At 38.1% G+C, this 21,695-nt stretch overlaps 1 protein-coding gene across 5 annotated transcripts in view; it reads left to right on the top strand.

Moving 5' to 3' along the window:
• ECPAS (Ecm29 proteasome adaptor and scaffold) overlaps positions 1-21,695 on the top strand; it is a 57,697-nt gene that overhangs the window by 5,340 nt on the left and 30,662 nt on the right. For 2 of the 5 annotated variants that reach the window (XM_041400174.1, XM_041400172.1), the window contains exons 2-19: positions 1,642-1,772; positions 4,715-4,831; positions 6,380-6,498; positions 7,586-7,738; positions 9,729-9,897; positions 10,367-10,506; positions 11,680-11,761; positions 12,009-12,128; positions 12,300-12,385; positions 12,644-12,722; positions 13,803-13,852; positions 14,412-14,478; positions 14,586-14,708; positions 16,114-16,217; positions 17,319-17,442; positions 19,397-19,477; positions 19,971-20,199; positions 20,735-20,826. In XM_041400174.1, the coding sequence (XP_041256108.1) occupies positions 1,642-1,772; positions 4,715-4,831; positions 6,380-6,498; positions 7,586-7,738; positions 9,729-9,897; positions 10,367-10,506; positions 11,680-11,761; positions 12,009-12,128; positions 12,300-12,385; positions 12,644-12,722; positions 13,803-13,852; positions 14,412-14,478; positions 14,586-14,708; positions 16,114-16,217; positions 17,319-17,442; positions 19,397-19,477; positions 19,971-20,199; positions 20,735-20,826 (2,066 nt within the window). Of the gene's footprint in view, positions 1-978; positions 998-1,128; positions 1,259-1,641; positions 1,773-4,714; positions 4,832-6,379; positions 6,499-7,585; positions 7,739-9,728; positions 9,898-10,366; positions 10,507-11,679; positions 11,762-12,008; positions 12,129-12,299; positions 12,386-12,643; positions 12,723-13,802; positions 13,853-14,411; positions 14,479-14,585; positions 14,709-16,113; positions 16,218-17,318; positions 17,443-19,396; positions 19,478-19,970; positions 20,200-20,734; positions 20,827-21,695 lie in introns of those variants that run through there. The other 3 variants (XM_041400175.1, XM_041400173.1, XM_041400176.1) reach the window with 3 other exon arrangements.

A 21,695-nucleotide genomic window follows, 5' to 3' on the forward strand; every position in this document is an offset into this window, starting at 1 on the left:
ACAAGAATGAAGGTGAAAAGAAATCAAATGTCATGATTTTTTTAAAAATTGAAACATGAGCTAAGTGTTATAGAGCCCTTGACTAGCTGACAACCTGGGTAGTCTGAAATCTGTCTGAAGTGAGATTGATTAATATCTTCAGTTTATTGTATAGATGCTGCAGAGTTTTGGCAGTCGTTTCCTTGACAGTAAAATTTTATCGTCCTCTTGTCTGTTCAGTTGCCTGTCATATTTGCTCAGCAGAAAATGAAATTTTGTTAGTAGTATGTTTATGTTTAATCTGCATCTGGCAGAGGAGGAATGATGCTATGAATGCGGGGATAGCTCAGGTTTTAACAACAGGGCAGTAAAGGCTTCTGAAGCCAAATCATCATAGGTTTGCTGGTTAGAGCTGTATTTGCATTTCAACATCCCTTTTGTTCACTTTGGTTCTAACTGTATCCATTCACCTCAGTCTTTACTGCTGCCCTGTACCAGTGCTATTTTTCTTTTTTTTCCCCACGGTAGTCCATTACAGTCAGCTTGATGATCCTCCTCTGCTGAAGGAGGCCTCTCCTTGGTGTCCCTCTAATCTTAGCTTGCTATGGGTCACTTTACATTAGTCTTTAGGGAAATTATTTCCTCTTTGTAAGATGTTTTAAGACCTTTAGCCCTTTAAAAGCGTTGGATCTCCTTGCTGCCTGTGGGTTTGGGTTTCATTGCTGCAGGATGAAAAACATGCTCCTGGTCCTATGCACAAGGACTCTTCTCGGTCCAGCTGTTGGGAATGCTGCTGTTGCTGGAGAGGCTTTTGCTTTGCTTCAGGTGTAGCTGTTGGGGCAGATGCATGCTGTCACTTAAAATAAGGACTTCTAACCTTGTTTTTATAAAAACAAACGATCCTCAGCCTTTGTCCTTGAACAATTGACAGAAGATTTTGCTGTCATCTGTTTTTGTGAAATGATTTTTTGTTTGTTCCTTTTTGGATTTGGGGAGTAGATCAGCTGGCCAGAGGAAGGTAAGTTGACACACTCAGCCACTTTGTTGAGTGATAGTAGGATCACAAGAGTATGTCCTACATTTCATGCTTGTGCTCTTACTCCTATTGCTAATAGTGCTGTCTTTTTGAAAACAGATCAGCTGCTTATAACAAAAAAGTAACTGGCTCAGGCCAACATTTGTTTGGCTTTTCTGGGAGACCTAATTGCCCCAGTGGACAGGTGCTGGACAGATTAGCCTGTGTCAAGATGTCATATGAATACTCCTGTAACCCTAACCTGTGCGTATCAAATTTACCATGGAACAGTTGTCTCAAGCTTCAAAAAACCTGATTTTTTTCACTCTAGATTGTTTATTGTGTTTTCAGGTGTGTGGACTGTTTATGCAAAGGTGGCATTAATTGTTTTTGTCTTTGCTAGGAGAGGTCTCCCTGTACTTGTGAAGGCTAGTACTAGAAGCCATCAGGCTGGTTTCTACCATGAATCATTTTCTCAGTGTTAAAAAACTGTGATGAGTGCTTTTGAGATATAAGTACTCTGATGACATTGTGTAGTGTTTCTTGTAAGTCCATTAGGGAATGTTCAGAAAAAGTTTTATTGCTACAGAAATTTTGGGTTTCAACCAGTTTCTCTTTTTGTTTTTTCTTTCTTTAATTAATTGCAGATCAGCTGGAGCGTGTGTTCTTACGTCTTGGCCATGCAGAAACGGATGAGCAGTTACAGAACATTATTTCCAAATTCCTGCCCCCAGTTCTCCTCAAGCTGTCCAGCACACAGGAAGGAGTTCGCAAAAAGGTAAGGGTTCAATTTACCGTAAAAGATACATTGTCCTGATAAGGGAGAAGGAAGTGCCTGTGATGTATCATGATTTGCTATGCTTGGATGGTGTCTGTTGAGAATATTACTCTTTGAGGAAAATTTATCATTACTGTAAGAGAATTGGTTCATTACACCTGTTAGGGCTTAAACAAAACAGTCAGTGCTTGTGTCAGCATGGGTTTTGCAGATGTATGGAGGCTGTATTTGTTTCCACTTGAGGCCAGCTAGCTCTGAGTTTGCTTGGGACCAAGGCTTGCTGCCACAGGGATGGTTGCCTTGCCTTCCAGGGCTGTTGTGCTTCCACCTGACTTAGGGCTCATGGGAAGCAAGCTTGCTTCTGTGCATAAAATACCATGAAGCCATACTCATTCACTTGGCTGATAACTGGAATAAGAGCAAGAACTAAGTAATTTTGAAGACCGACTGTCATACCTACCTGAAAAAAATCAATTCTGTGGTACATAAGACAGCTTTATCACAAAATATACTCAGGTATCTTAATATGTACCAAAACAGTTTGTTTTTTGCCTGTAACCAGGCATAAGGAGCAAGGACCAGTTTTAGAGGTGGAATTTAATATTTATATATAATATTTTATGTTTAGTAATAATAATAATAATACGTTTATATTATATAATGATAATACAATTTTTATATAGATAATTATATATAAAATATATAATTTAATATAAATTCAGTTTCCTGCATTAGGTTTTAGGTCTGGTAATAGGAGTGGACTGGAATGTTTTGGAGCTGAGTGCAGATGAAGTGTTGGGGGTTAGTGGTGGACAAGAAGCTTTTCATAAGTCTCTCTGTCTTGTAGAAATAGGGGAATGATCATACTGTCACTGCATTTGCAAGTAGATTTTAGAGCCTGCAAGTTACTGTAGCAGAGATTTTTCTCAAAATTCTGCACAAAACATGTCCCTAAGAGTGATTACATGAAAGCAGATCTGTATATGTCATGCCATTCCACTGTGCTGAGGGACAGATACTCCAACTCAGATGTGGTGTTCTTCTGAGTACCTGCTTACCATGTGTGCTTGAAGCTGTGAAGAAAGGCATTTAACCAGCTGGTGAAATTTCTTAGGGTGTTTTTGTATAATCTTTTTCTCTAAGCTGGAATCTGTTGACAATTATTTGGGAGTGTTGGAAGAATCAGGAAAGGGGGAGGACTAGTCTTTTGAAAATTAAATTTTAAGAGGCTTCTTGAACTCACACAGCCTAGTTAAGGGTGTATTGTAGTGGTAGCAGTTAATGGCTTTTTACATTAGAGTGAATAATGAAATAAAATGCATTTCTTCTTCCTTTTAGGTGTTTAAACTCACGATTTTCATTCTTACCAGATGATAATAATACAAGTGATTATGGCACTTGATAATTTGAACAGGTTTCTTGAGTTCTGTCTCTTTCTCAGAGAGATCTATGCAGACAGGGGTTTTTTTTCCCTCTCTAAAATAGTATGAATTTGTAACTGTTGCAATAAATTTACAGCAGCAAAATTTGGTAGCTGTCAGTGTTACTCAGTTTGTTAGTTTATGTCTGGTTTTGATCACATGCTTGCAGTCAGCTCTGCAGTTTCTCTGGGTTGTAGCTGGATATTATTTTGTTTGAGACCTAGTCATGGAGTGGATGTACAGATGGTGTCTAAGAGGCTGCTTATATGCAGCTCAGCATCCATATGGTTCTGCAGTTTCCATTATGGGCTTCAGTGATAGCATATTATAACCAAAGCAATGATCCCTTGAAAACACAGGACACCCTGGCTTTTTGGCTTGAATTGCTTGAAGTCAACATGAATCTAGAACTGGGTCTGACTGGTTTTGCCTGAACTGAATTGACTTCATCTAATGTCACTTCCATTTTTTTTTGCACCACCTCTTTTGAGAATCTAATAAAGATTGCAGGCAAGATGCAGATGTTCAGTGTGATTTCTCGGAATGAACAATTGTTCCAGAGTAGAAATTGTAGTTTTTCAATTTTCTTCATTCAGTTATGATATGTTGTTCAGGAGATTTACAAATGGCACTTTGGTGTTGCTAAGAATCTTCCTAATGGGATTGTAGAATCATGGGGATAATTCAGGACCTAGAAGGTCTCTAGACCAATCTCCTATTTAAAACAGGCTACTGCAAGTTCAGTTCAGGATGAAGGTGAAGGTTTTATCAAGATAGGTTTTGGAAAACATCTGAGAATAAAGACTATACAAACTATCTGGGCCTGAGCTTCACTGCTTGGTAGCCTTCATTGTGAGGGAGTACCATGGTGCACCTCCCTTGTTTCAACACACTCTGGCCCCAGTTTTGGTTTGCTGTCTGTCAGAGCCCAGGGTCATTCCCCTGGAGTATCTGCCTGTTCCCATTGGCATTGCTGCTGGAGCTGTCCCTGCCCAGGCGGGACTGCACATTGCTTCTGCCTGACATTCACAGCACTCCTGTTGACTTCTTCTCTTGTTTGAAGGATTTCAGTTCTGTAAAGTTCCACTCCATACAGTTCTCATACACTTATTTGGTAATTTTATTATGGGTGGGGATATTATTTTTTGTTTGCTCTGTGAATTGGAGTTATTCTGCAGCTCAGTATGGAGCAGGAGTGCAGATTTCCAAGCCAAAGATAGTTTTGACAGATAGTAACCAAACTGTGGAGAGAACTAGTCATCTTCAGTAATCCTTTCTTTTATTTGATGGATGGTATTGATTGTGGTGTTGTTCGGGACTTTTGTGTTTGTCTTAACAGTGACATGGTTTCAAGATAATACTATAAATGATGGCTGCTGATTTCTTACAAATTAAATAATCAGTTAGATGAGGCCTGATTTGTTTATACTAAGCCTGCCTAATGGATTGAGGTCGACGAGTGGACCCAAATTGATGGTGGTTCTTTGAAGTTTATTTGTTGGTTTTTTTTTTTCCTGTCAGGTCATGGAGCTGCTGGTTCATCTGAATAAGCGCATCAAAAGTCGACCAAAAATTCAGCTTCCAGTAGAGACACTGCTAGTTCAGTATCAAGATCCTTCTGCAGTGTCATTTGTCACTGTAAGTGTCTGTTCTTCCAAGACTGTTTGCTGCTTTACTTTAGCAAGCAGAATATTCTTCAAAGCTCCTGTATTTAGCTCTGTCCGTTTTCTTAGCAAGTATGTAATTGTTATGAGGTTGATGTTTTAAGAGCTTTTTTATACTCAATTTTATAGTCTGGTGTGGTTGAAACTTGGTTTCTTAAGGCATTTTTCTGTTCAAATTACTGACAGTTACTCTTGATATTTCATGATTGCATGAATTGTCATTGCTTGTATTGTAAAGGGTCTGTTCATTGTACCAATCCTTATCCTGATATCTGCAGGATCAGAGTTTTACTTAAAACACCTTTATCTCTTTGAACACACAAGGACCTGTATTTTTATGTGGTTTTAGGGTCAGGACCTTAGCTGAATAAAATGAAAAAAATGTTATTTCATAGATTGTGAAACTTTCATAAATTATATAATTCAATCTAATTTAAAAAGTGATAATACTTTTTAAATGTTTTTTCCAAAACTATGAAACGATTTAAATTTCAGTTTTGATAGGTCTGTTGCAAATCATCATCATGGAACAAAAGTGATTAAATCATAGGGAAACTTTGTACTTTCATTTTACTGTTAAGTCCTATATGTAGCATAAATTAAAAATATGACATCTTAGAAATGTATGGAGAAAGACTTTAAACAGCAGTGACGTACATAAAAGTAGTCTTAGGTTGCCCTCAGCAAGTAGCATTATCTGGAATTCACTTTTTAGAAATGACCAAGGCTTCTGGAGTGCATGTCTCGTAAAGCAAAATGAACCATCTTGTTTAAAGACGTACTTGACAAACTCTGTATTTGGCTGTACTTGTCAAAAACATCTGTTTGTTCATGTATCTCAGAGATGCATATTGCTTTGCATCATACGTCTTCACAGCATTTTAACTCAAGTGTCATCTACAAAGTACTGTAGTGCACTACAACACTCCTCTTTGGCACTGCTTTCAGCCAGGTCATGGAGCACAACTCTTACCTCTGCAGTTCTTGTCTGGATGTAGATGAACAGCATAACAGTTAAATAGTCCAGTATTCAGTATTGCTCTGCTGTGCTGTCCTGTCACTGGACTCTTAACTACATTTGCAGCTTTTAAATGAGGTGATTTAGAAACATGTTTTCAAGAGAAATTTTGTCTATGCTGCAGACTTTGTATTTATTCAATATTGTATTTTGTTTTATTTCAAAAATAGGTAAGACAGATCATTAAGTTTGCTTTCTTTTAAGCTATTGCTTAGTTGCAGCTGCTTTTGGTGAAATTGGCAGTGAAAAAGACAAACCAGAGAGAGCTTTTTTCATTGTATTTTTCTGCCTTTTAAAGCAGAGGCCCAGCAAGACCTGCTCTGACTAGTCCTTGCTGAGTCTCCACTATAATGGTTGTCAGTCTGATAAGTCTTAGGCTTAAGAAATTGGTCTTGCAAAACATACGTCATTTCCAATTATGTAACAGAACTTACAAGAAGAGTTTAAGGAGCACATACTTCTTTTCTATTGCTGCAATACTGTATGCTTTTTCTACCCCTTTAGAATTTTACCATAATTTATGTTAAGATGGGATACCCCCGTCTGCCTGTGGAAAAACAATGTGAATTGGCTCCAACCCTTCTCACTGCAATGGAAGGGAAACCTCAGCCACAACAAGACAGGTATGACTATTTACTCTTGGAGTGAATTTTGTTGGTATTGTTTTAGTAAAATAATTTATATTGGTTGTTAAAAGATTTCTTTTCCTTAGTGCTGTCTTCATGACTTAGGATGTTCTTGCCATGCACAACTTCAATCAGTAAATCAGTCATTTGAATGGTACAAGAAATTCTTATAGTCTAGTGTTATAATAATATACAGAATCTGCAGCAACAGACTCCCTATATGAAAGGGGGTCTGTGTTATGATGGAAGTGAAATGCCTGTCCATATCCCCCATGCATCTTCATGAAATTCTGGTTTCCAGCTTAAGGCCAGACCTTCAGTAGATACCCCCTGACCAGCTGCAGCAGGAGCAGTGCTAGATGTCTCAGATTGGCCACTCTAAATTGGGAGGTAGTGTTTCAAGTAAGTAGGAATTGTAGCTAAGTTGTAATATGTGAAAAAAAGTGTTTGGAACTGCTGTGTACTAAGAACCTCTGTGGGTGGGCCTGGCTCTTACCTACACTGAGATTAGTTTCCACTGTGTTAGTATTGGAAAATGTCGTTAAAAACATGTCTTTGTTCACTCTACATACTGTAATGGTGTAAAAATATTTTTAAATTACATTACTGAAAAGCCTTGAGTAAAATCTTGCTTCCATTCATGAGATTAGTGTGAAAATACATGGTTTTTCTCTGTTGAAAAGGCAAGTACGTGACTGAAGAGAGCTTTGGAAAATCTGGCTGTACTGCTATACATTGGCCAGTGTGTCTTAAGGATGAGACAGCCCTATACTGTATTTTGTGGCATAATTATGAAACTGTCAAAAATCTGGACAAAGACAGTGACTTTATCTCTCCAGATGTCTGCATGCATGCAGACACATCTATTCCATTTAAAGGACAAATCCTAACTTGTGCTTTCCATATTTAAGTACATCAGGTGATAAATAGAAACCACTGGATTGTGAATATGTTCAATTTTTGTTAAAATTTTCTTTTTTTGCTATTAAGGAACAGGTTTGTTGTAAAAGGTTTCTCTCTTGTATGTTATAAGTAAACAGGTGTGGTTTTTTAAATGGTTGCAGTAAATGTAATTGTTTTTCAGCCTAATGCATCTTCTAATACCAACCCTTTTTCACATGAAATACCCTGCTGAACCACTGAAAGCAGCAGCTTCTCCATTTAATCTTGCTGAAAAACCAAAGACTGTACAGCAGCTTTTGGACTTTATGTTGGATGTTCTTCTTATGCCTTATGGGTGAGTTGATACCAGTCTTCTCTAGGATTGTTGTGTTCTTTATGTGTGGAACAGTACAAACTACACCCTTGAAAACACATTTAAAGTGTGCTTTACTTCCTGGCTTGAATGAAACTAGTAGAAATGTACAAAATTAGTTGATAATAACCCTTTCAAAGAGAAGCCTGACAAAAATGCGTGCCCATCTTTCTCCAGTTGAGTTTTAAGGCTTATGCTCTGAGATCATAAGCAAGAATAATCTCTAAAAACTTGTGCTTTCCAGAGCTGAACCTTTGAACAAGATTGGTCTTTTGTCTGTCTTCTAGTGAAAAATGCTCAAACTGCAGTGCTGTTGTCTTAATGTGAACACTGTTTTTGAAAGCAAGAAGAATGTACAGAACAACTTGAATTTACTGATCACTGTTTGTTAGGAACCTTCTAGTGTCTAAAATCAATACTTTCTCAAAATGTTTTTCCCACTAACTGGGTTTTGTTTTTTTTTTGTGTCTTTGTATTGCTAGGGCAGCTTCTGCTTTGAAAAAAAAAAGGGATAGTTTTGGTGGTTGAACATGTTTCTATTTTTTCTGGCAATAAAAATCTCATCGGATATGAGATCATAATTCTTGCTCACCTGGGTGGATTAACCTGAAGGAATGAATTTAAAATAGCGAGCACATGGTCTTTCTCAATGTCAATTTGTTGGAGGCTCTGCTTTCCATTAGATAATTAGGGGGCCACTTCCCTTTTGTTTGATATACAGAATCTTGCAGCTCACAGTTTCAAACGCCTGTTCTGTTCATGATTCACACTCTTCAGTTGGCCGATGTTAATTGCCCTTAGCTTCATCCATGGCTGTAGCTGCAACAGATGTATCCTTGGGCTTTTCAGTGAGACTTCGCTCCCTTCCGTGCTTTAATACTCTGGCCAAGCATGAATTTTTAAATCACAGAATCATTTAGTTTAGAAGAGACCTCTGAGAAAACATTCAGAGACACTGAAAGTAGGAGGTGAAGGTTTTAATTTTCATTCCAGAAGGTGCTAGAGAGTGTCTTGAGTTAGCCTGTGGCTCTAGTTGTCTGTCTCTTAAAGTCTTGCTCCCTGGGGTGAAGCTGTTTGCGGTGTTTTACAGCTAATTTATGCATGTTAGAACTTGGTCTGTCATTGTCCAGTTGCGAGCAAAAAGCTTAACTGTAGGGCTTAAAGCTCATAATAAGGTGTTTAAAGTTTTAACTGATGAGTCTTGGAATGAATTCCTGTTGTTGAGATTGTTTACCTCTTTTTGTTGCCTGTGTGCTGAATGCAAAATGGGAGGATGGCTGGGGCAAAAGAATTCTTGTTGGTCTCCGCACTGCAATTTTTAGGCCATTTGGCCATCTTCCAAGGATACATGGAGCGGTGGGATGGCTTTTATAAAAGCATGAAGGTGAGCACAGGGCAGCTGGACTAGCCGGTCTTACAGAAGAACAAGCTCTGTAAACTTCTTCTGATTTTTGCTTTCCTTCTCTGCCCAGTATTAAAACTGCCATTTTCCAAGACATTATCTCATTCATTTATTTTTTTTATGTCAGGATGTTTCCTGCCACTTGTGTTGCATATGCTTCATTGTTTCCCTTGTTAGGTTTGTATTTTTTATAGAAATCATGCAAATGTTATTGGAGCTTTTAGCATGAGTTTCATGTAGTGTAGCCATGAGTATTTACTCCTAATGCAAAACGAATAATTTTTTTTTGTTTTGTAAGCTAAGAACTCTTTCTGGAAATGTCAGTGGACCGTTCCCTTTTCTGACTGAAGTTTGTTTTCATTTACAATGACATTGTTATGGCTCTTGCAGAATATGTTGGGATAATTGGTAGCAGAGCCTCAAATTCTGTCTTATGTTAGAGTAATGGAATTAATTGAAGAAAAATAATCAAGTGGGACAAGTTATGTGTCTTTCTCAATTCCAGAATCTAACCAGCTGGTAATGTGGATTGGAAAAGGCTCTAATAAAAGTCTTTCCCTGCCTGCTTAGGTTTGTATTGAATGAATCTCAAAGTCGACAAAACGTGCCCTCAGCCCAGGGGTCTTCATCAAGTAGTGTGGGAGGTCCTGGAATCCCTCAGCCACCTCCAGGGATGAGCTTTTATGCAGCCAGAAGGGTAATTGGAGATAGTCCATGGACACCAGAGCTGCTAGAACAGGTATTTAGAGCTGTGGGGCTGGTCCATGGTGAATTGTGGGTACAGTAATGGGGACAGTTGTAGATGGAGGAATGGAAAGCCGGAGAAAAAATATGTAACTCATTCTGACCAGGTCTTTAGTTGCCCTGAGGGAATTAATTGAGAGATTTTGCACGATGCCTTGAGGAATTTAGCAGTGGTGAGGTGAGGAGGAGGGTGACTGGAAAGCAGCCATGACTGCAGCCTTATGTTTTACTTTGAAAGTTTGCAACAGTGTCTTCTGAAGCATCCCTTTTCAGCAGTGGTGTAATAAGAGTATCCCATGATGGTAATGCTGGTACTTTGCTGCAGATGACTTTGACAGGAGGCAAGCTAAGAGATGTAGAGGATGTGAACTTCTCCTTAAGCAAGCAGAAGCTGCTGACGTGATACAGTTACTGTAACATCCACTTTCTTGTCAGTAACACTGGTTTTCCCTGGTGTTGAACAGTGTAAGCTGGGCATAGTGAAGTTCATTGAAGCTGAGCAAGTGCCCGAACTTGAAGCTGTTATACATCTGGTTGTAGCCTCCAGTGATACAAGACACAGTGTTGCCACTGCAGCAGACCTTGAACTAAAGAGCAAGCAAAGGTAAGGTCTGGATGGTTGGAGAAGATGGTGTTAGTATTCCTGAAACAGCTCTCTGCAATGAATGTAGTGCTCCAGAGAGACTGTGCTGGACGTGAGGAAGGCTGAGCTTCCCTGTATATCTGAAGCTGCCATGTCTTCCCACTGGGCTGGGAATGGTGTGGTTTGCAGTCTTGCAGCTGGAAATGTCATTTGTCTCCAAAGCTGACAGCTTTAGCTGTTTGCGTTTGATCATTTTGGTATCACTTCTGAGCCATTTTGTTACCAAATCATAAAAAATAATGGTGGTTTCCACATTGTCCCCTGTGGATTATAAATTGTCAATAAAGCTTTAGTAAATGATTCCCAGAAAAGTATACTTTCATTTAATTTATTACGAGAGTAAAGAGACTAATTGTGAAATTAATCACCATCTAGAAAGTTTGGCAAACACTGTTGTTGTTACTACTGAAGCTTCTGCTCACCTGCAGTTCAACCTTCATCATCTAAAGAGAGTGCTTCTGTCTTTAACTCATGAAGAGGCCAGAGTAATGGCTGTTGATACTGTTTGCTGAGACATTGACAGTTAGAGATTTGCTGGCTTATATAGGAGGGTGGAGCAAGGCAGCCCATCTTTGAATTATATATGTGGCTTCTGTAGAACTATTTAACATGGAGTCAGATTTTTCACTTTCAGCAGCTGAAGTCTGTTCATGTAGCTCATGCCTGACAGGGGAGATGATTCTATTAAATGATGAAGCCTTATTAAGGAAGCTGTTCTCTCCTTTTCATGTCGTCTTTCCTTCTGATGAGAAAGATGCCCAGAGAGAAAAATGACTGTGTGAACAATATGTAATGTTGAATGTCTTTTATAAGAAATGTATGCTGGTTCACAGATTACTGTTTGATATTCAATTGGTAGATTACCATGTCTTGTTTCAGTGCTAGAGAAGGGAACATGTAGGTTTCCAACAAATTACTTGATATCATGTTGTCAGAAATTGTTAAAGTGTAATTAATTCACATTCTTTATGACTATATATTATGTGGATGTGGGAAAAGTGGTCAGAAGCAAACTGTGAAGTTCTATGTAAATTTTGGGACTGACATGAATATGAAGCAAAGTGCTGTCTTTTAAGAAGTAGTCAAAGGTCAGAATCATAACATGTTTGTGTTTAATGTGTTTTTTTCCTTCAGTTTAATTGACTGGAACAATCCTGCTATCATCAACAAAATGTTTAAAGTGTATCTTGGGGATATACCACTGAAAACCAAGGAGGTAAGATTTGCCCCCAGAGATGTCTATCTTCTTAATTGCTGAAGAAGTGATTTAGTTGTCTTACTTTACTTAAAAAAAAAAAAAGTATATGTATTTCTTTAATCTATCATTTCCTCTGATATCTGCTTTCACTGAATATTTATGCTATTTGAATAATACTTTTCTCTGTGCCAGTGTGTTCTGATTTGCAGCAGAAGGTAATTTGCTGTTGTCCAGAGATGCATTATTTGATCTCTGTTTCTGACAGGGATCTGTTCTGAAACCAGAAATGAAACGAGAGTCAGTCAGCACCCGTGTTAAATTAAAGATAGTTCCTCATCTTCTACGGTCCCGGCAAGCTGCAGAAATGTTCCCAGCTAACATTCAGGTGATGCTTATTTTCCAAAGCTACACTTCCTAATAAGTTTGATGATATAGTTCCTCCAGTACTTAGAGGTAGGAGGCGTTGTTACTGATGGCAGTGTTTAAAGAAGAGGAGGAATAAAATCTTTGAAAGTGAAACCAGACACTCTCTAATCTGCTCCTTCCTTTTCATCAGGTGGTATATGATGGACTCTTCGGTGCAAACACAAATGCAAAACTGAGAAGTCTGTCATTGCAGTTTGTACATCATATTTGTATCATGTAAGTAATTCAGAGGGCACATTGTTTTTTAGCTATTTGCCTAGAAGCCATTCTGTTTAAAAAAGATATAACTGAACTAGTGAGTACTAAAGTGCAGAGAAAGTAGGGGTTTTACTTAATCCAGAAAGCTCAGTGTGTCTGTGCTTGCACACTGTAAGCTGTAATATCTGATCTTAACACAGTCAAGAGAAGTGATACTGGAGAAGAGCCTTTTCAGGGATGCAAAAGATAATATTTTGTTGGTTTCTCTAATTGCAGTTGTCCAGAGAGTAAAATAAAGCCCTTAGGTCCAATGCTTTTAAATGGACTTACAAAGCTGATCAATGAATACAAAGAGGTAAGATGAAAATTCTTTACTGTAATTCTTCATGTGAATACAAGCAAAAGATAAATTTGTGGTGGAAACTGATGTATTTTTTTTTGTGTTTGCTTGAGAGTTTGCGGGAGGATACCTTTAAAGAATTTTTGTTGGAAGAGAAGCAAATATTTTAAAATGCTATATAGCAAAACTGTTTTATTTAACACCGATAGATATGTGCTTGGGCACCAATTGCAAAATCTGAAGAAACAATAGTGTTAGTAATACAAAGAGAGAAGTCAAAGTAGTATCTAGTTGCCCTTACTCTGGAGCACACAAGGACCTCAACTCTGGATGTTTATCCCATTGTGTTAAGCATCTGTATGGGCCTGCTTGTTATACATTCCATCCTGTCTATCCAGAGATGGTATTGCTGTGGGAAGGGTTTTACCAAAGAGAACTGCAAATGCCAGTCTGGCCTGATGAGGTGTTTCCAGTGCTGTTTCAAAAGTCAAATTCCGCATGATACTCCTACAGGTACCGTAGAAAGGGCAGATGTTACAGATCACCTTTTCTACAGCTTTGAATTGCTTGCTGCTTTGTTTGACCTTTGAATGTGACCTTCTGGCCTGAGTTGGCATTTGAATGCATGGGACACCCTGCCATTGGGAAGGGAATTAATAAAGGAAGAGGAAGTAAGCCCCTGTGTATAAATGTGCTGTATTGGTCATCCACAGGATGCATTGTGCAAACAGCTTCCTTTGTTTACAGCTCCTGTTCAGAGCTAGTGGTTTCTCTCCCTTTGCTACTGTTTCATATCCTCACTGAATCTCCTTATTTTTTTTCTCTTGAACTAAAATGTAGTTAGCTGAGACAGAAGAGAGATTTGCATTTTGCCACAATTTGCAGTTTCTCTGTTTCTTAGACAAAAGTGTGCTCCGTTTCTATATAATGTTTTTTTTCTTGGATAGAAATACTTTGTATTTTAGGACTCTTTCTCCATGAAAGCCTGCTTGAGCAATTTGAAGACAGGATTTAAAGTAAATGTTTATTTATAAAATATATACCTGTGTGTATTTCTGGTTTTGCTAAATTCTGTTTATTGTTTTATTATTCAAGGATTCAAAACTGCTGTCAATGGCATATTCAGCAGTTGGAAAGCTCTCCAGGTAATGGAAGCATCATTTAAGCAATGGGACATTGAATAACTTTTCCAGAGTAACCAGTTAATTTATCAGCAGCAAGCTTTATGCCACCTACCAATTTTAGAGTTGAGTGCACAGTGCAGAGAAAAGTGTTCTTCTTGTGACAACTCCAGAGATGTGAAATGAAATATGTTTTTAACTGATAGCTTCTCTAGCAGTGATTAATGGCAGCTCATGAATTATGCACAGGATTTAAGAAATAGTTCCCCATTCTGGATTGCCAGAAATACAAATTTATGGAAAGTACAGCAAAGACCAGAATGCATGAAGCTAGGCAAGTGGTGTGTTCAGTTATGTGCTGGTGATCTAAGTGGTTGTCCATAAAATGTCTCACTTTATAAACTGTGTTAAGGGAGGGAGAATGTGCTCATTTATGGTGGATATTGCTAAGATAGAGCAAACTTTCTGTACTGGCTCTAATTGTTGGATGCTTAAAATTTGGAATGAGGGGAAGACCAATAAAGTGTGAAGCATTTCATTTTAATAAAACAAAATCTTCATGGATTTAAATATCTTGTTTCAGCCGAATGCCTCAGCTCTTTACCAAGGATATAGCACTAGTACAGCAGTTTTTTGAAGCCTTATGCAAGGTGAGTGCTTGATGGGGCTTTGGGAAATCATTAGTGTTTTCTTCTGATTTTTCTGAATTCTTGACACTATACACTGTAAAGTGAAAACTCTTGGTTTTTTACTGCAGGAAGATGCTGATATTAGGCTTGCCATTCAAGAGGCATTGTCTATGATGGTTGGAGCATACAGTAACTTGGAAGGAGCCCAGCGTACCCTGATGGAAGCTCTTGTAGCTTCTTATTTAATAAAGGTATTTTCAGTGGAGTCGAAATCTTAAAAAAAGAGCAATTAATTGTCTTCCTGTTTCCTGACACTTCCTGTTAGATAATTCTGGAGCAGATGTTCCTTTTCTTACTGAATGTATTGGCCTGTCTTAGAAAAGGCAGGTGCGTATGCTCAGATAAAATATTTTTAACATGGCTTCGTGATGGCAAGGAAGGTAATACTGCTGTTCTGTATTTGTGTTCTGTTTAGCAAAAAACCAAATCCATTAAAATTGCATTGTATGTTTCTCATAGTCTTCTCCTTAGAAAACATTGAGAAGTAAATGCTTCAGGGACAGTCTTCTGAAACACTGTGGGACATTGAGAGTTTGGTAGAAATAATCATTCACTGCTAAGTAGGGTCTCAGCAGGCTGTGTGATACGTAACATAAGGCACGTGTGAACCTCTCCAGGAGCTTAGCCTTGAGACACTAGTCTAGACTAAATCAGACATGACTTACTCATCCTTTCAGTACCTTGTTTGTGTCAGCATACACCAGAGGTCTGGATTTTCAGAAGGAGTAATTGTTGTATACTCTGTGTTTGCATAAGTAGTCAGTCTGACTGTGGAGGTTGTATGTATTTCTAGTGTAAGAGATAATTTTCATGCTGACAACTCCTTTGCTCAAGGGATCTAAATCTCCAGACAGTACTGTCGCCCTGATTTTGTAAGACTTTGTTAAGCCTTCTGATGTTTACATTCTTTCAACAAACTTTTTCACACACAGTTCTGTAAATAACCTATGTTTTGCATTCTTTCATGGAGGTGGAGAGAATTGATGGACCCTTGGTCTGTCCAGTGGCATTGGAGAGGTGGCACTGTCACCCTCCAATCCACTGTTGCTTTTGAAAAACTATAAATGTTGGAGTCAGAAAATAAAGGTTCTTCTTCTTCTTCTTTTTTGTTCCCCTTGAAAGCAGCAGTGTCTGTGTCATCATTTCGTACCTTATCACAACACAGTACCTTTTTGAGACTGTGTTTACCTTACAGACACAATCAACACGCTAGGCTGGTATTTCTTTCCCACCTCTGGCTATGCTGTTCCTAAGCGTAGCTCTGTTTTCTGTGGCAAGATGATATATGTCAGTTTCATATCAAAACTGCCTGGATGGAGTAGTTCAGTTTTTCAAGAATTGGTATGAATCCCTGAAGTGTATATGTGTTTAATTAAACATTTAATTCCCCACTTGTCTATATATGAGAACTTTGCTTTTCTTTCCCTATCTCCTGCCATATGAACTGTAAGCATGAGTAGTGTCTCAATGTCTAAACTTTTTGAGTCGTGTTGGTACCAGAGGTCAAAACAAATGACTGATGATGTACAAGGGGTGAGTGAAAGTCATTACTGCTGTCATTGAAGACTCCGAATGTTTCTATCTTTTCCCTTTAAGCCTGAAGTTCAAGTACGTCAAGTGGCCGTAAAATTTGCTAGCACCGTGTTCCCGCCAGATCATATCCCTTCCAGATACTTACTCCTGTTAGCTGCAGGAGACCCGTAAGTTGTTTTCCTTTATAAATTATTTTCTCATATATATATATACTTACGTATGTTTGTGTATCTGTATATATGTGCATACATATATATATGCATATGCACACACATATATATACATTCAGTATAATATATATCTTTGCATTAAATATGAATACTTGTATCTCTGTGTGTAAGTTTGCACATAAATAATGCAAAGAAAATGTGGTAATTTGGAAATCAAACTTCACATTCTTGACATTCTGATGGAGAACTGTTACTCTACTCAGTGACAGTCTTGAGATTGTCCTTCTTGTTTCAGATGAACTACAGTCACTAAAGCATTTCATACTAATGATCAGTTGCAGTTGCAAAAGTAAAAATGCATTAACTGAAATCACTTTTACAGTGTCTAGAAGTTATTTTTTCCTGGCAAATTCTGTCAGTCTATTTTTAGCTTGTATTTGCAGAGAGTTGAGCATGCAGTTTTGAGAGCTGTCACTCTCTGCTGAGGAGTAGGTGACTTTTTAAATTACAGTAATCATTTCATTTGCAGTTTTCTGTTATTGCAGTGTAAGTGGTGAGGTTTTTTTCCCAACTTACTTTAATTACTAAATTTTGATGAAAGCAGCTGTTGTGTAACTAAAGAAAGCTAAGCTGTTCAGCTGCAACAACCAGCTCTGTCATTGCAGTGTCAGCACTGTTTCAGGAGTAGCTATCTACTGTTAAGTAGATAATGATAAACCTAGTAGGTGGCAGCTGAAGCTTGACTATAGGAAGTGATAGAGAGAAGTAGCAGACAGGAAAACAAGGATGTGGGAACCAGGAACTGATGGTGAACTAGAAGGATGTAAGAGGAACAGAAGTGAGCTCATCCAGACAGTTTTGCAAAGACCACTAAGTACTATCCTTTTTCTTCCTGTCTCTAAAATAAACATATATTAAAAGTTGTAGTGGAAGATTTTTTTCCTCTCTTTTCTTTCAGAAAAAAAAAAGCCAAAAACAAATCCACATCTCATTTAAAAACTGTTCTCTCTCCCCCAGCTTCCCAACATATCTTGCTGCTCATTAAAGGCTTTTTGTTCTGTGCAAATTATGTCTGTTTCTCATCTTTTCTTCTGAAAGGCGGGAGGAGGTACATGGAGAAGCCCAGCGGGTACTGAGAACATTTTCTGGAAAAAATGAAAAGGAGAGTTCTAGGAAGCAGATGCCTTCCTTCCCTGAAATGGTCCATTATATTCAAGACAAGGTACAGTGCTTCTGTCACAGTAAATGACAAACACATATGTGATGCTCAGGCATGGGATAAGTGTGGTCTTGCCTTCCCTGTGTGTTTCCTACAGCTGCCCCAAGGAATGACATTAGTGAAAACCAAAGTAAGGACCACACATAGTATTTCATTGCCAAGATTACCACTCATCGTCACTTTCTACTGGCAGTGATTGCAAGAGATTCAAGTGTTAAGTAGCGAGACAGATCTTTTAATAAAGGGAATGTTTTGCTTTCTTAAAATTTGTGCAGATGAGATGTGGAATGAGGAATCCAATTCTCAGGGGTTATAATCTAGCATGTTTTATAAACACAGTTCCTGAAGGTGCAAGAAGACTACTTTTTATTTGACTAAAATATTGCCTGTGTTACACACTTCTGTCTATAGTAGCTGTACTAGGCTTATAAGCAGTAAAGGAGATGTGGAGAGTCACTGACAATATTTTTTCTTATGATAGCCTACCTTTTAAAAAATGTCAGAAGTATGTAATTTTGAAGCACATGTGATTTAGCACGAGATCTGTGATAGCAGAACTCTTGAGAGATTTCATGTGAAATATGTGCCCTGGTGGTGTTGTATTCTACTCATACTCTGACGTATTTCAAGTTCTGTCAGAAAACCTGATTTTTTGTCCAGAATGCTGACTACTTAAATAGATATAAAAAAATTAAGAAACCAAGATTCAGTTTAGATAACACTCCTAAATTCTGTTGCCCTGTAGTTAAAGTTTTCCTTAACATTTATTATGTCACTAAATAATTATGGATCAGTGTAGTTTAATCACTAGTGACAAAAGCAGGAGTCCCTCAATCATGGGGGAATTAAAAATTTTTTGAGCACTTTTCAGATCTTTATATGTCCTGAAGATGTACTAAAAAATCCTAGAGATATATTTATTTGTTTAGTTATCTCAAAGTGTTATTTTTAACATACTGTCAGTAATCTGTGATATTTGGAGATATTTGAGAAGACTGTATGCATTACTTGACACAAATGGCTGAGATGAAAAATGACTGTATGATTTAGCTTGGTCCTTCTCTCCTTCTGAAAAAAAAAAATACATGTGAAAGAGTAGGACCCCGTCTGCTGGGTATGGGTGGGAAACCATTCCTCAAGGGAGTCACTGTCTGTTCACTAAATCAGGTTTTCTTTAATAACTCTGTATGTCATTAAAATTAGCATTGCAAAGGATCATGTCATGTTAAGGGGAGTTCTCTTCTGCAATTGCCTTGTGTGTGTACGCAGGTACAAGGCTGCCTGACTGACAAGCACATTGATGTGCATGTTGTCTGTTTAATACATACATACTGCTTTTCTGCAACATTTGCAGTGGGTGTCACTTAAAACCTCCTGTTTGCATGTTTTTCTGCTGGCATATTCCTGCTTGTGAAAGCTAACATTTGCATAGAAAGAAGTTGCTCACTTGCTGCTGCAGCCTTCCACATAGCAGGTGGAGAGATTACCTCAGAGTCTCTCTCAGTCTGAGAGGCTCCCCAGACTTGGCTGGTACAGCACAGGGCACTCACCTCCCAGGACTGGGGGAAGCATGGCTGCTCTGCAGCCTCTTCTGGCAGAGCTGCCATTTTAAAGCTTTCTGGCTGCCTGTCAGGGGGAAGGCTCAGAGTCTGGAAGTCTGTGAGGTACTTTACTTTTAAATTCTTAAGTGTTTCTTTGTTTCCTGAAAGGAAGAAAGAATATTGTACTCTTTCAGCCTCCTCTGCTATTCTCTCTCATGCACTGAGTTTTCACTTTCTGAATTGCTGTAAAATAGATTGAACTAACTATTACCAAGTGCACTGTGCCCTTTTTATTACAGAGCTGTTACACATTTTCAGGATTAACACAGTCATATCAGCAAAATTTCACTGAGCTTTCCAACATCTCTGTTATTATGGGTCTGAATGGTCCGCTCTTAATGTATTCTGTTGTTTAGGCCACTCACCGAATGAAAACTCCAGCTAAATATATGACTGGAACTTCAGCGTTGCCTTTTAATCCTGCCACATTTGGAGAGGTAATTGTCTGGTTTTACTTCTTCAGATATGTATACCACTATCTAGAGGGCAGTGCTCCTTGGGGCTTTTTTCCTAACGGAATCCCAGGCTCCAGTGATCTGTAGAAACAAACTGAGATGGGAAGTGAGATTTGTATTAGCACTGTGTCAGTTTGCATTTGTACACATTCCAAATTGGTATAGGGTATAGGCTGAACTTCTGCAAGGAATTACATCAGCTGATGATAAACCAAAAGCCTGCATATGATTTAATACTTAGACAGTGATATAGGGTTGTCAGACCTATTGCAGAAAGTGATCCTAAGGGTTGTTACACTTTCTATTTTTTTCTTGTCTCTATGCTAGCTTTTCTGTCTATATTTGATAAAAGAAAAAAAAACTGTTCTGTTTTGGTTACATTCAATACAGCATATTCTGTGCTCTTTTGTTTCCTGCATGGTTTTTCAAGTGCTTATGCATTCAGGATCCTGTGTTTTTTATTTTCTCTACTTAGATAGTTCTCTATCTGCGGATGTGTCTTGCTCACAGCGCTGGTGTGGTGCCAACCTCCCAGAGCTTGGCAGATATGCAAGATCATGCTCCAGCCATTGGACGTTACATAAGAAACCTCATGTCTGGCAACCACATATCTTCCTCTTCCTCCTCCTCTTCAAAAAGTGCAGAAACCAACCCTGTACATATATATATTGGCCTTCTTCAGCAGCTCCTAGCTGGTGTCGGAGGTAAGAAGATATGTGCAGCAATATCCTGAAGAAATAAGCGTCTTCTCTTGCTAGAAATCAGTGGTCTTGTTTTTTGAACTTGGCTTCAGCAATCATAGAGTTGATACACAGACTATGTACTATTTAGTTTAAACTTGTTTTCTTCTGTGCTATTTTGTAGGTGGGAGAAAGCATAGCTGTAAAATTGCAGCGTCAGTTGACATAATAGTGTAAAATTGTGAAGCCATTGTATATAACAGCTTCTTCACCAGTGAATGCTGTGTCTTCCTCACTCTGATAATAGTCTGTCTGCCACAAGTATAGTCTAAAACATTTGAATGCATTTTGAACGAATTGCTACTAGAGTGTTTTCTTTTATTAGATTCCCTAATATGTCTCAAAAATATTATACCTTGTTATTCCATGTTGTTTGTTTTTCCTAATAGTTTACAAATAAATGTCTGAAATGCCTGATACTTCTTTACCTCTTTTTAGTACTGAATGTTACATTGTTGTAAATACTGTTTAATAACCTTGTTCTTTAATTATTGTTTAGGTTTACCAGTCATGTATTGTCTTCTAGAAGTTGTTTCAGTGTATCCAGAAAAATTAGCCACCAGATTTGTAGACAAAATGGATTGGATTAAGGTATTGTGAAAACCCTTTCTTTTGGTGTTTTTCTGGGGGTTGGATGGAATTTGGCATTAGCAGAATCTGGCACATTTCCCATGGTGAAACAGGGTATTATTTCCAAATATGCACTTGATTTGAAATCTGGTATTTCTGCTTGCAATCAACACCTCATAAAATGTTGTATGCGCCAGGATGGGGAAAATTATTTTTTGGCTCTTCTGTATTACTATTTTTGTTCATTCACTTACATGTTCTAGGTAATCTGTTAGCTATCCAAAGTATAGTCACCCATTTTTTTTCTCTGCAGAAGAAAACTAAAGACAACATTCTGCACATTTTTGATAGCATTAATGTTTTCAGTGGGAAGATTTGAATGACTTGTTAGAAGATGAGATTAGTTACATCCCTAGTTGTTTTAGAGACCTTGCTGTGGAGATGTTTTTTCTCTGTTTATTAATCCTGGACAAAAAAAAATCCAAACCTGTACACTGGAGTCTGCTTGGGAATAAGTCAAAGGGAAATCTGTGTTCTCTAGATTCTTTTCTCAGGCATATGAGAAAAAGCTCTCTGCTTTTTCATTATTTGCCTCAAACACCTAGGATTTTTTGAAAGTCTTACAGGTTGCCATTACTTTCACTGGGGCAATCTGGCAGAAACAAATACTTAGTCAAGTATTAAAAAACATTAGAATGTATTCTAATAGTTTCTTCTGATATCTGTGCTGCATTGCGCTGTGTGCAGGTTATCACTTCTCATTTAAGTGCAGGTATGAACTACACAGGAGAATACTTAAAAACATTGCCCTTTTCAGTATTCCTCATCATTTGTAGGAAACTCTTCTTTGTCCTGGGCCTAGTGTCTGTTTGCAGAATTAAGCTTCTAGG

The sequence above is a fragment of the Onychostruthus taczanowskii genome, unplaced genomic scaffold (assembly GCF_017590055.1).
Source record: "Onychostruthus taczanowskii isolate IOZ18803 unplaced genomic scaffold, ASM1759005v1 scaffold174, whole genome shotgun sequence".
In the NCBI taxonomy this organism is placed as follows: domain Eukaryota; kingdom Metazoa; phylum Chordata; class Aves; order Passeriformes; family Passeridae; genus Onychostruthus; species Onychostruthus taczanowskii.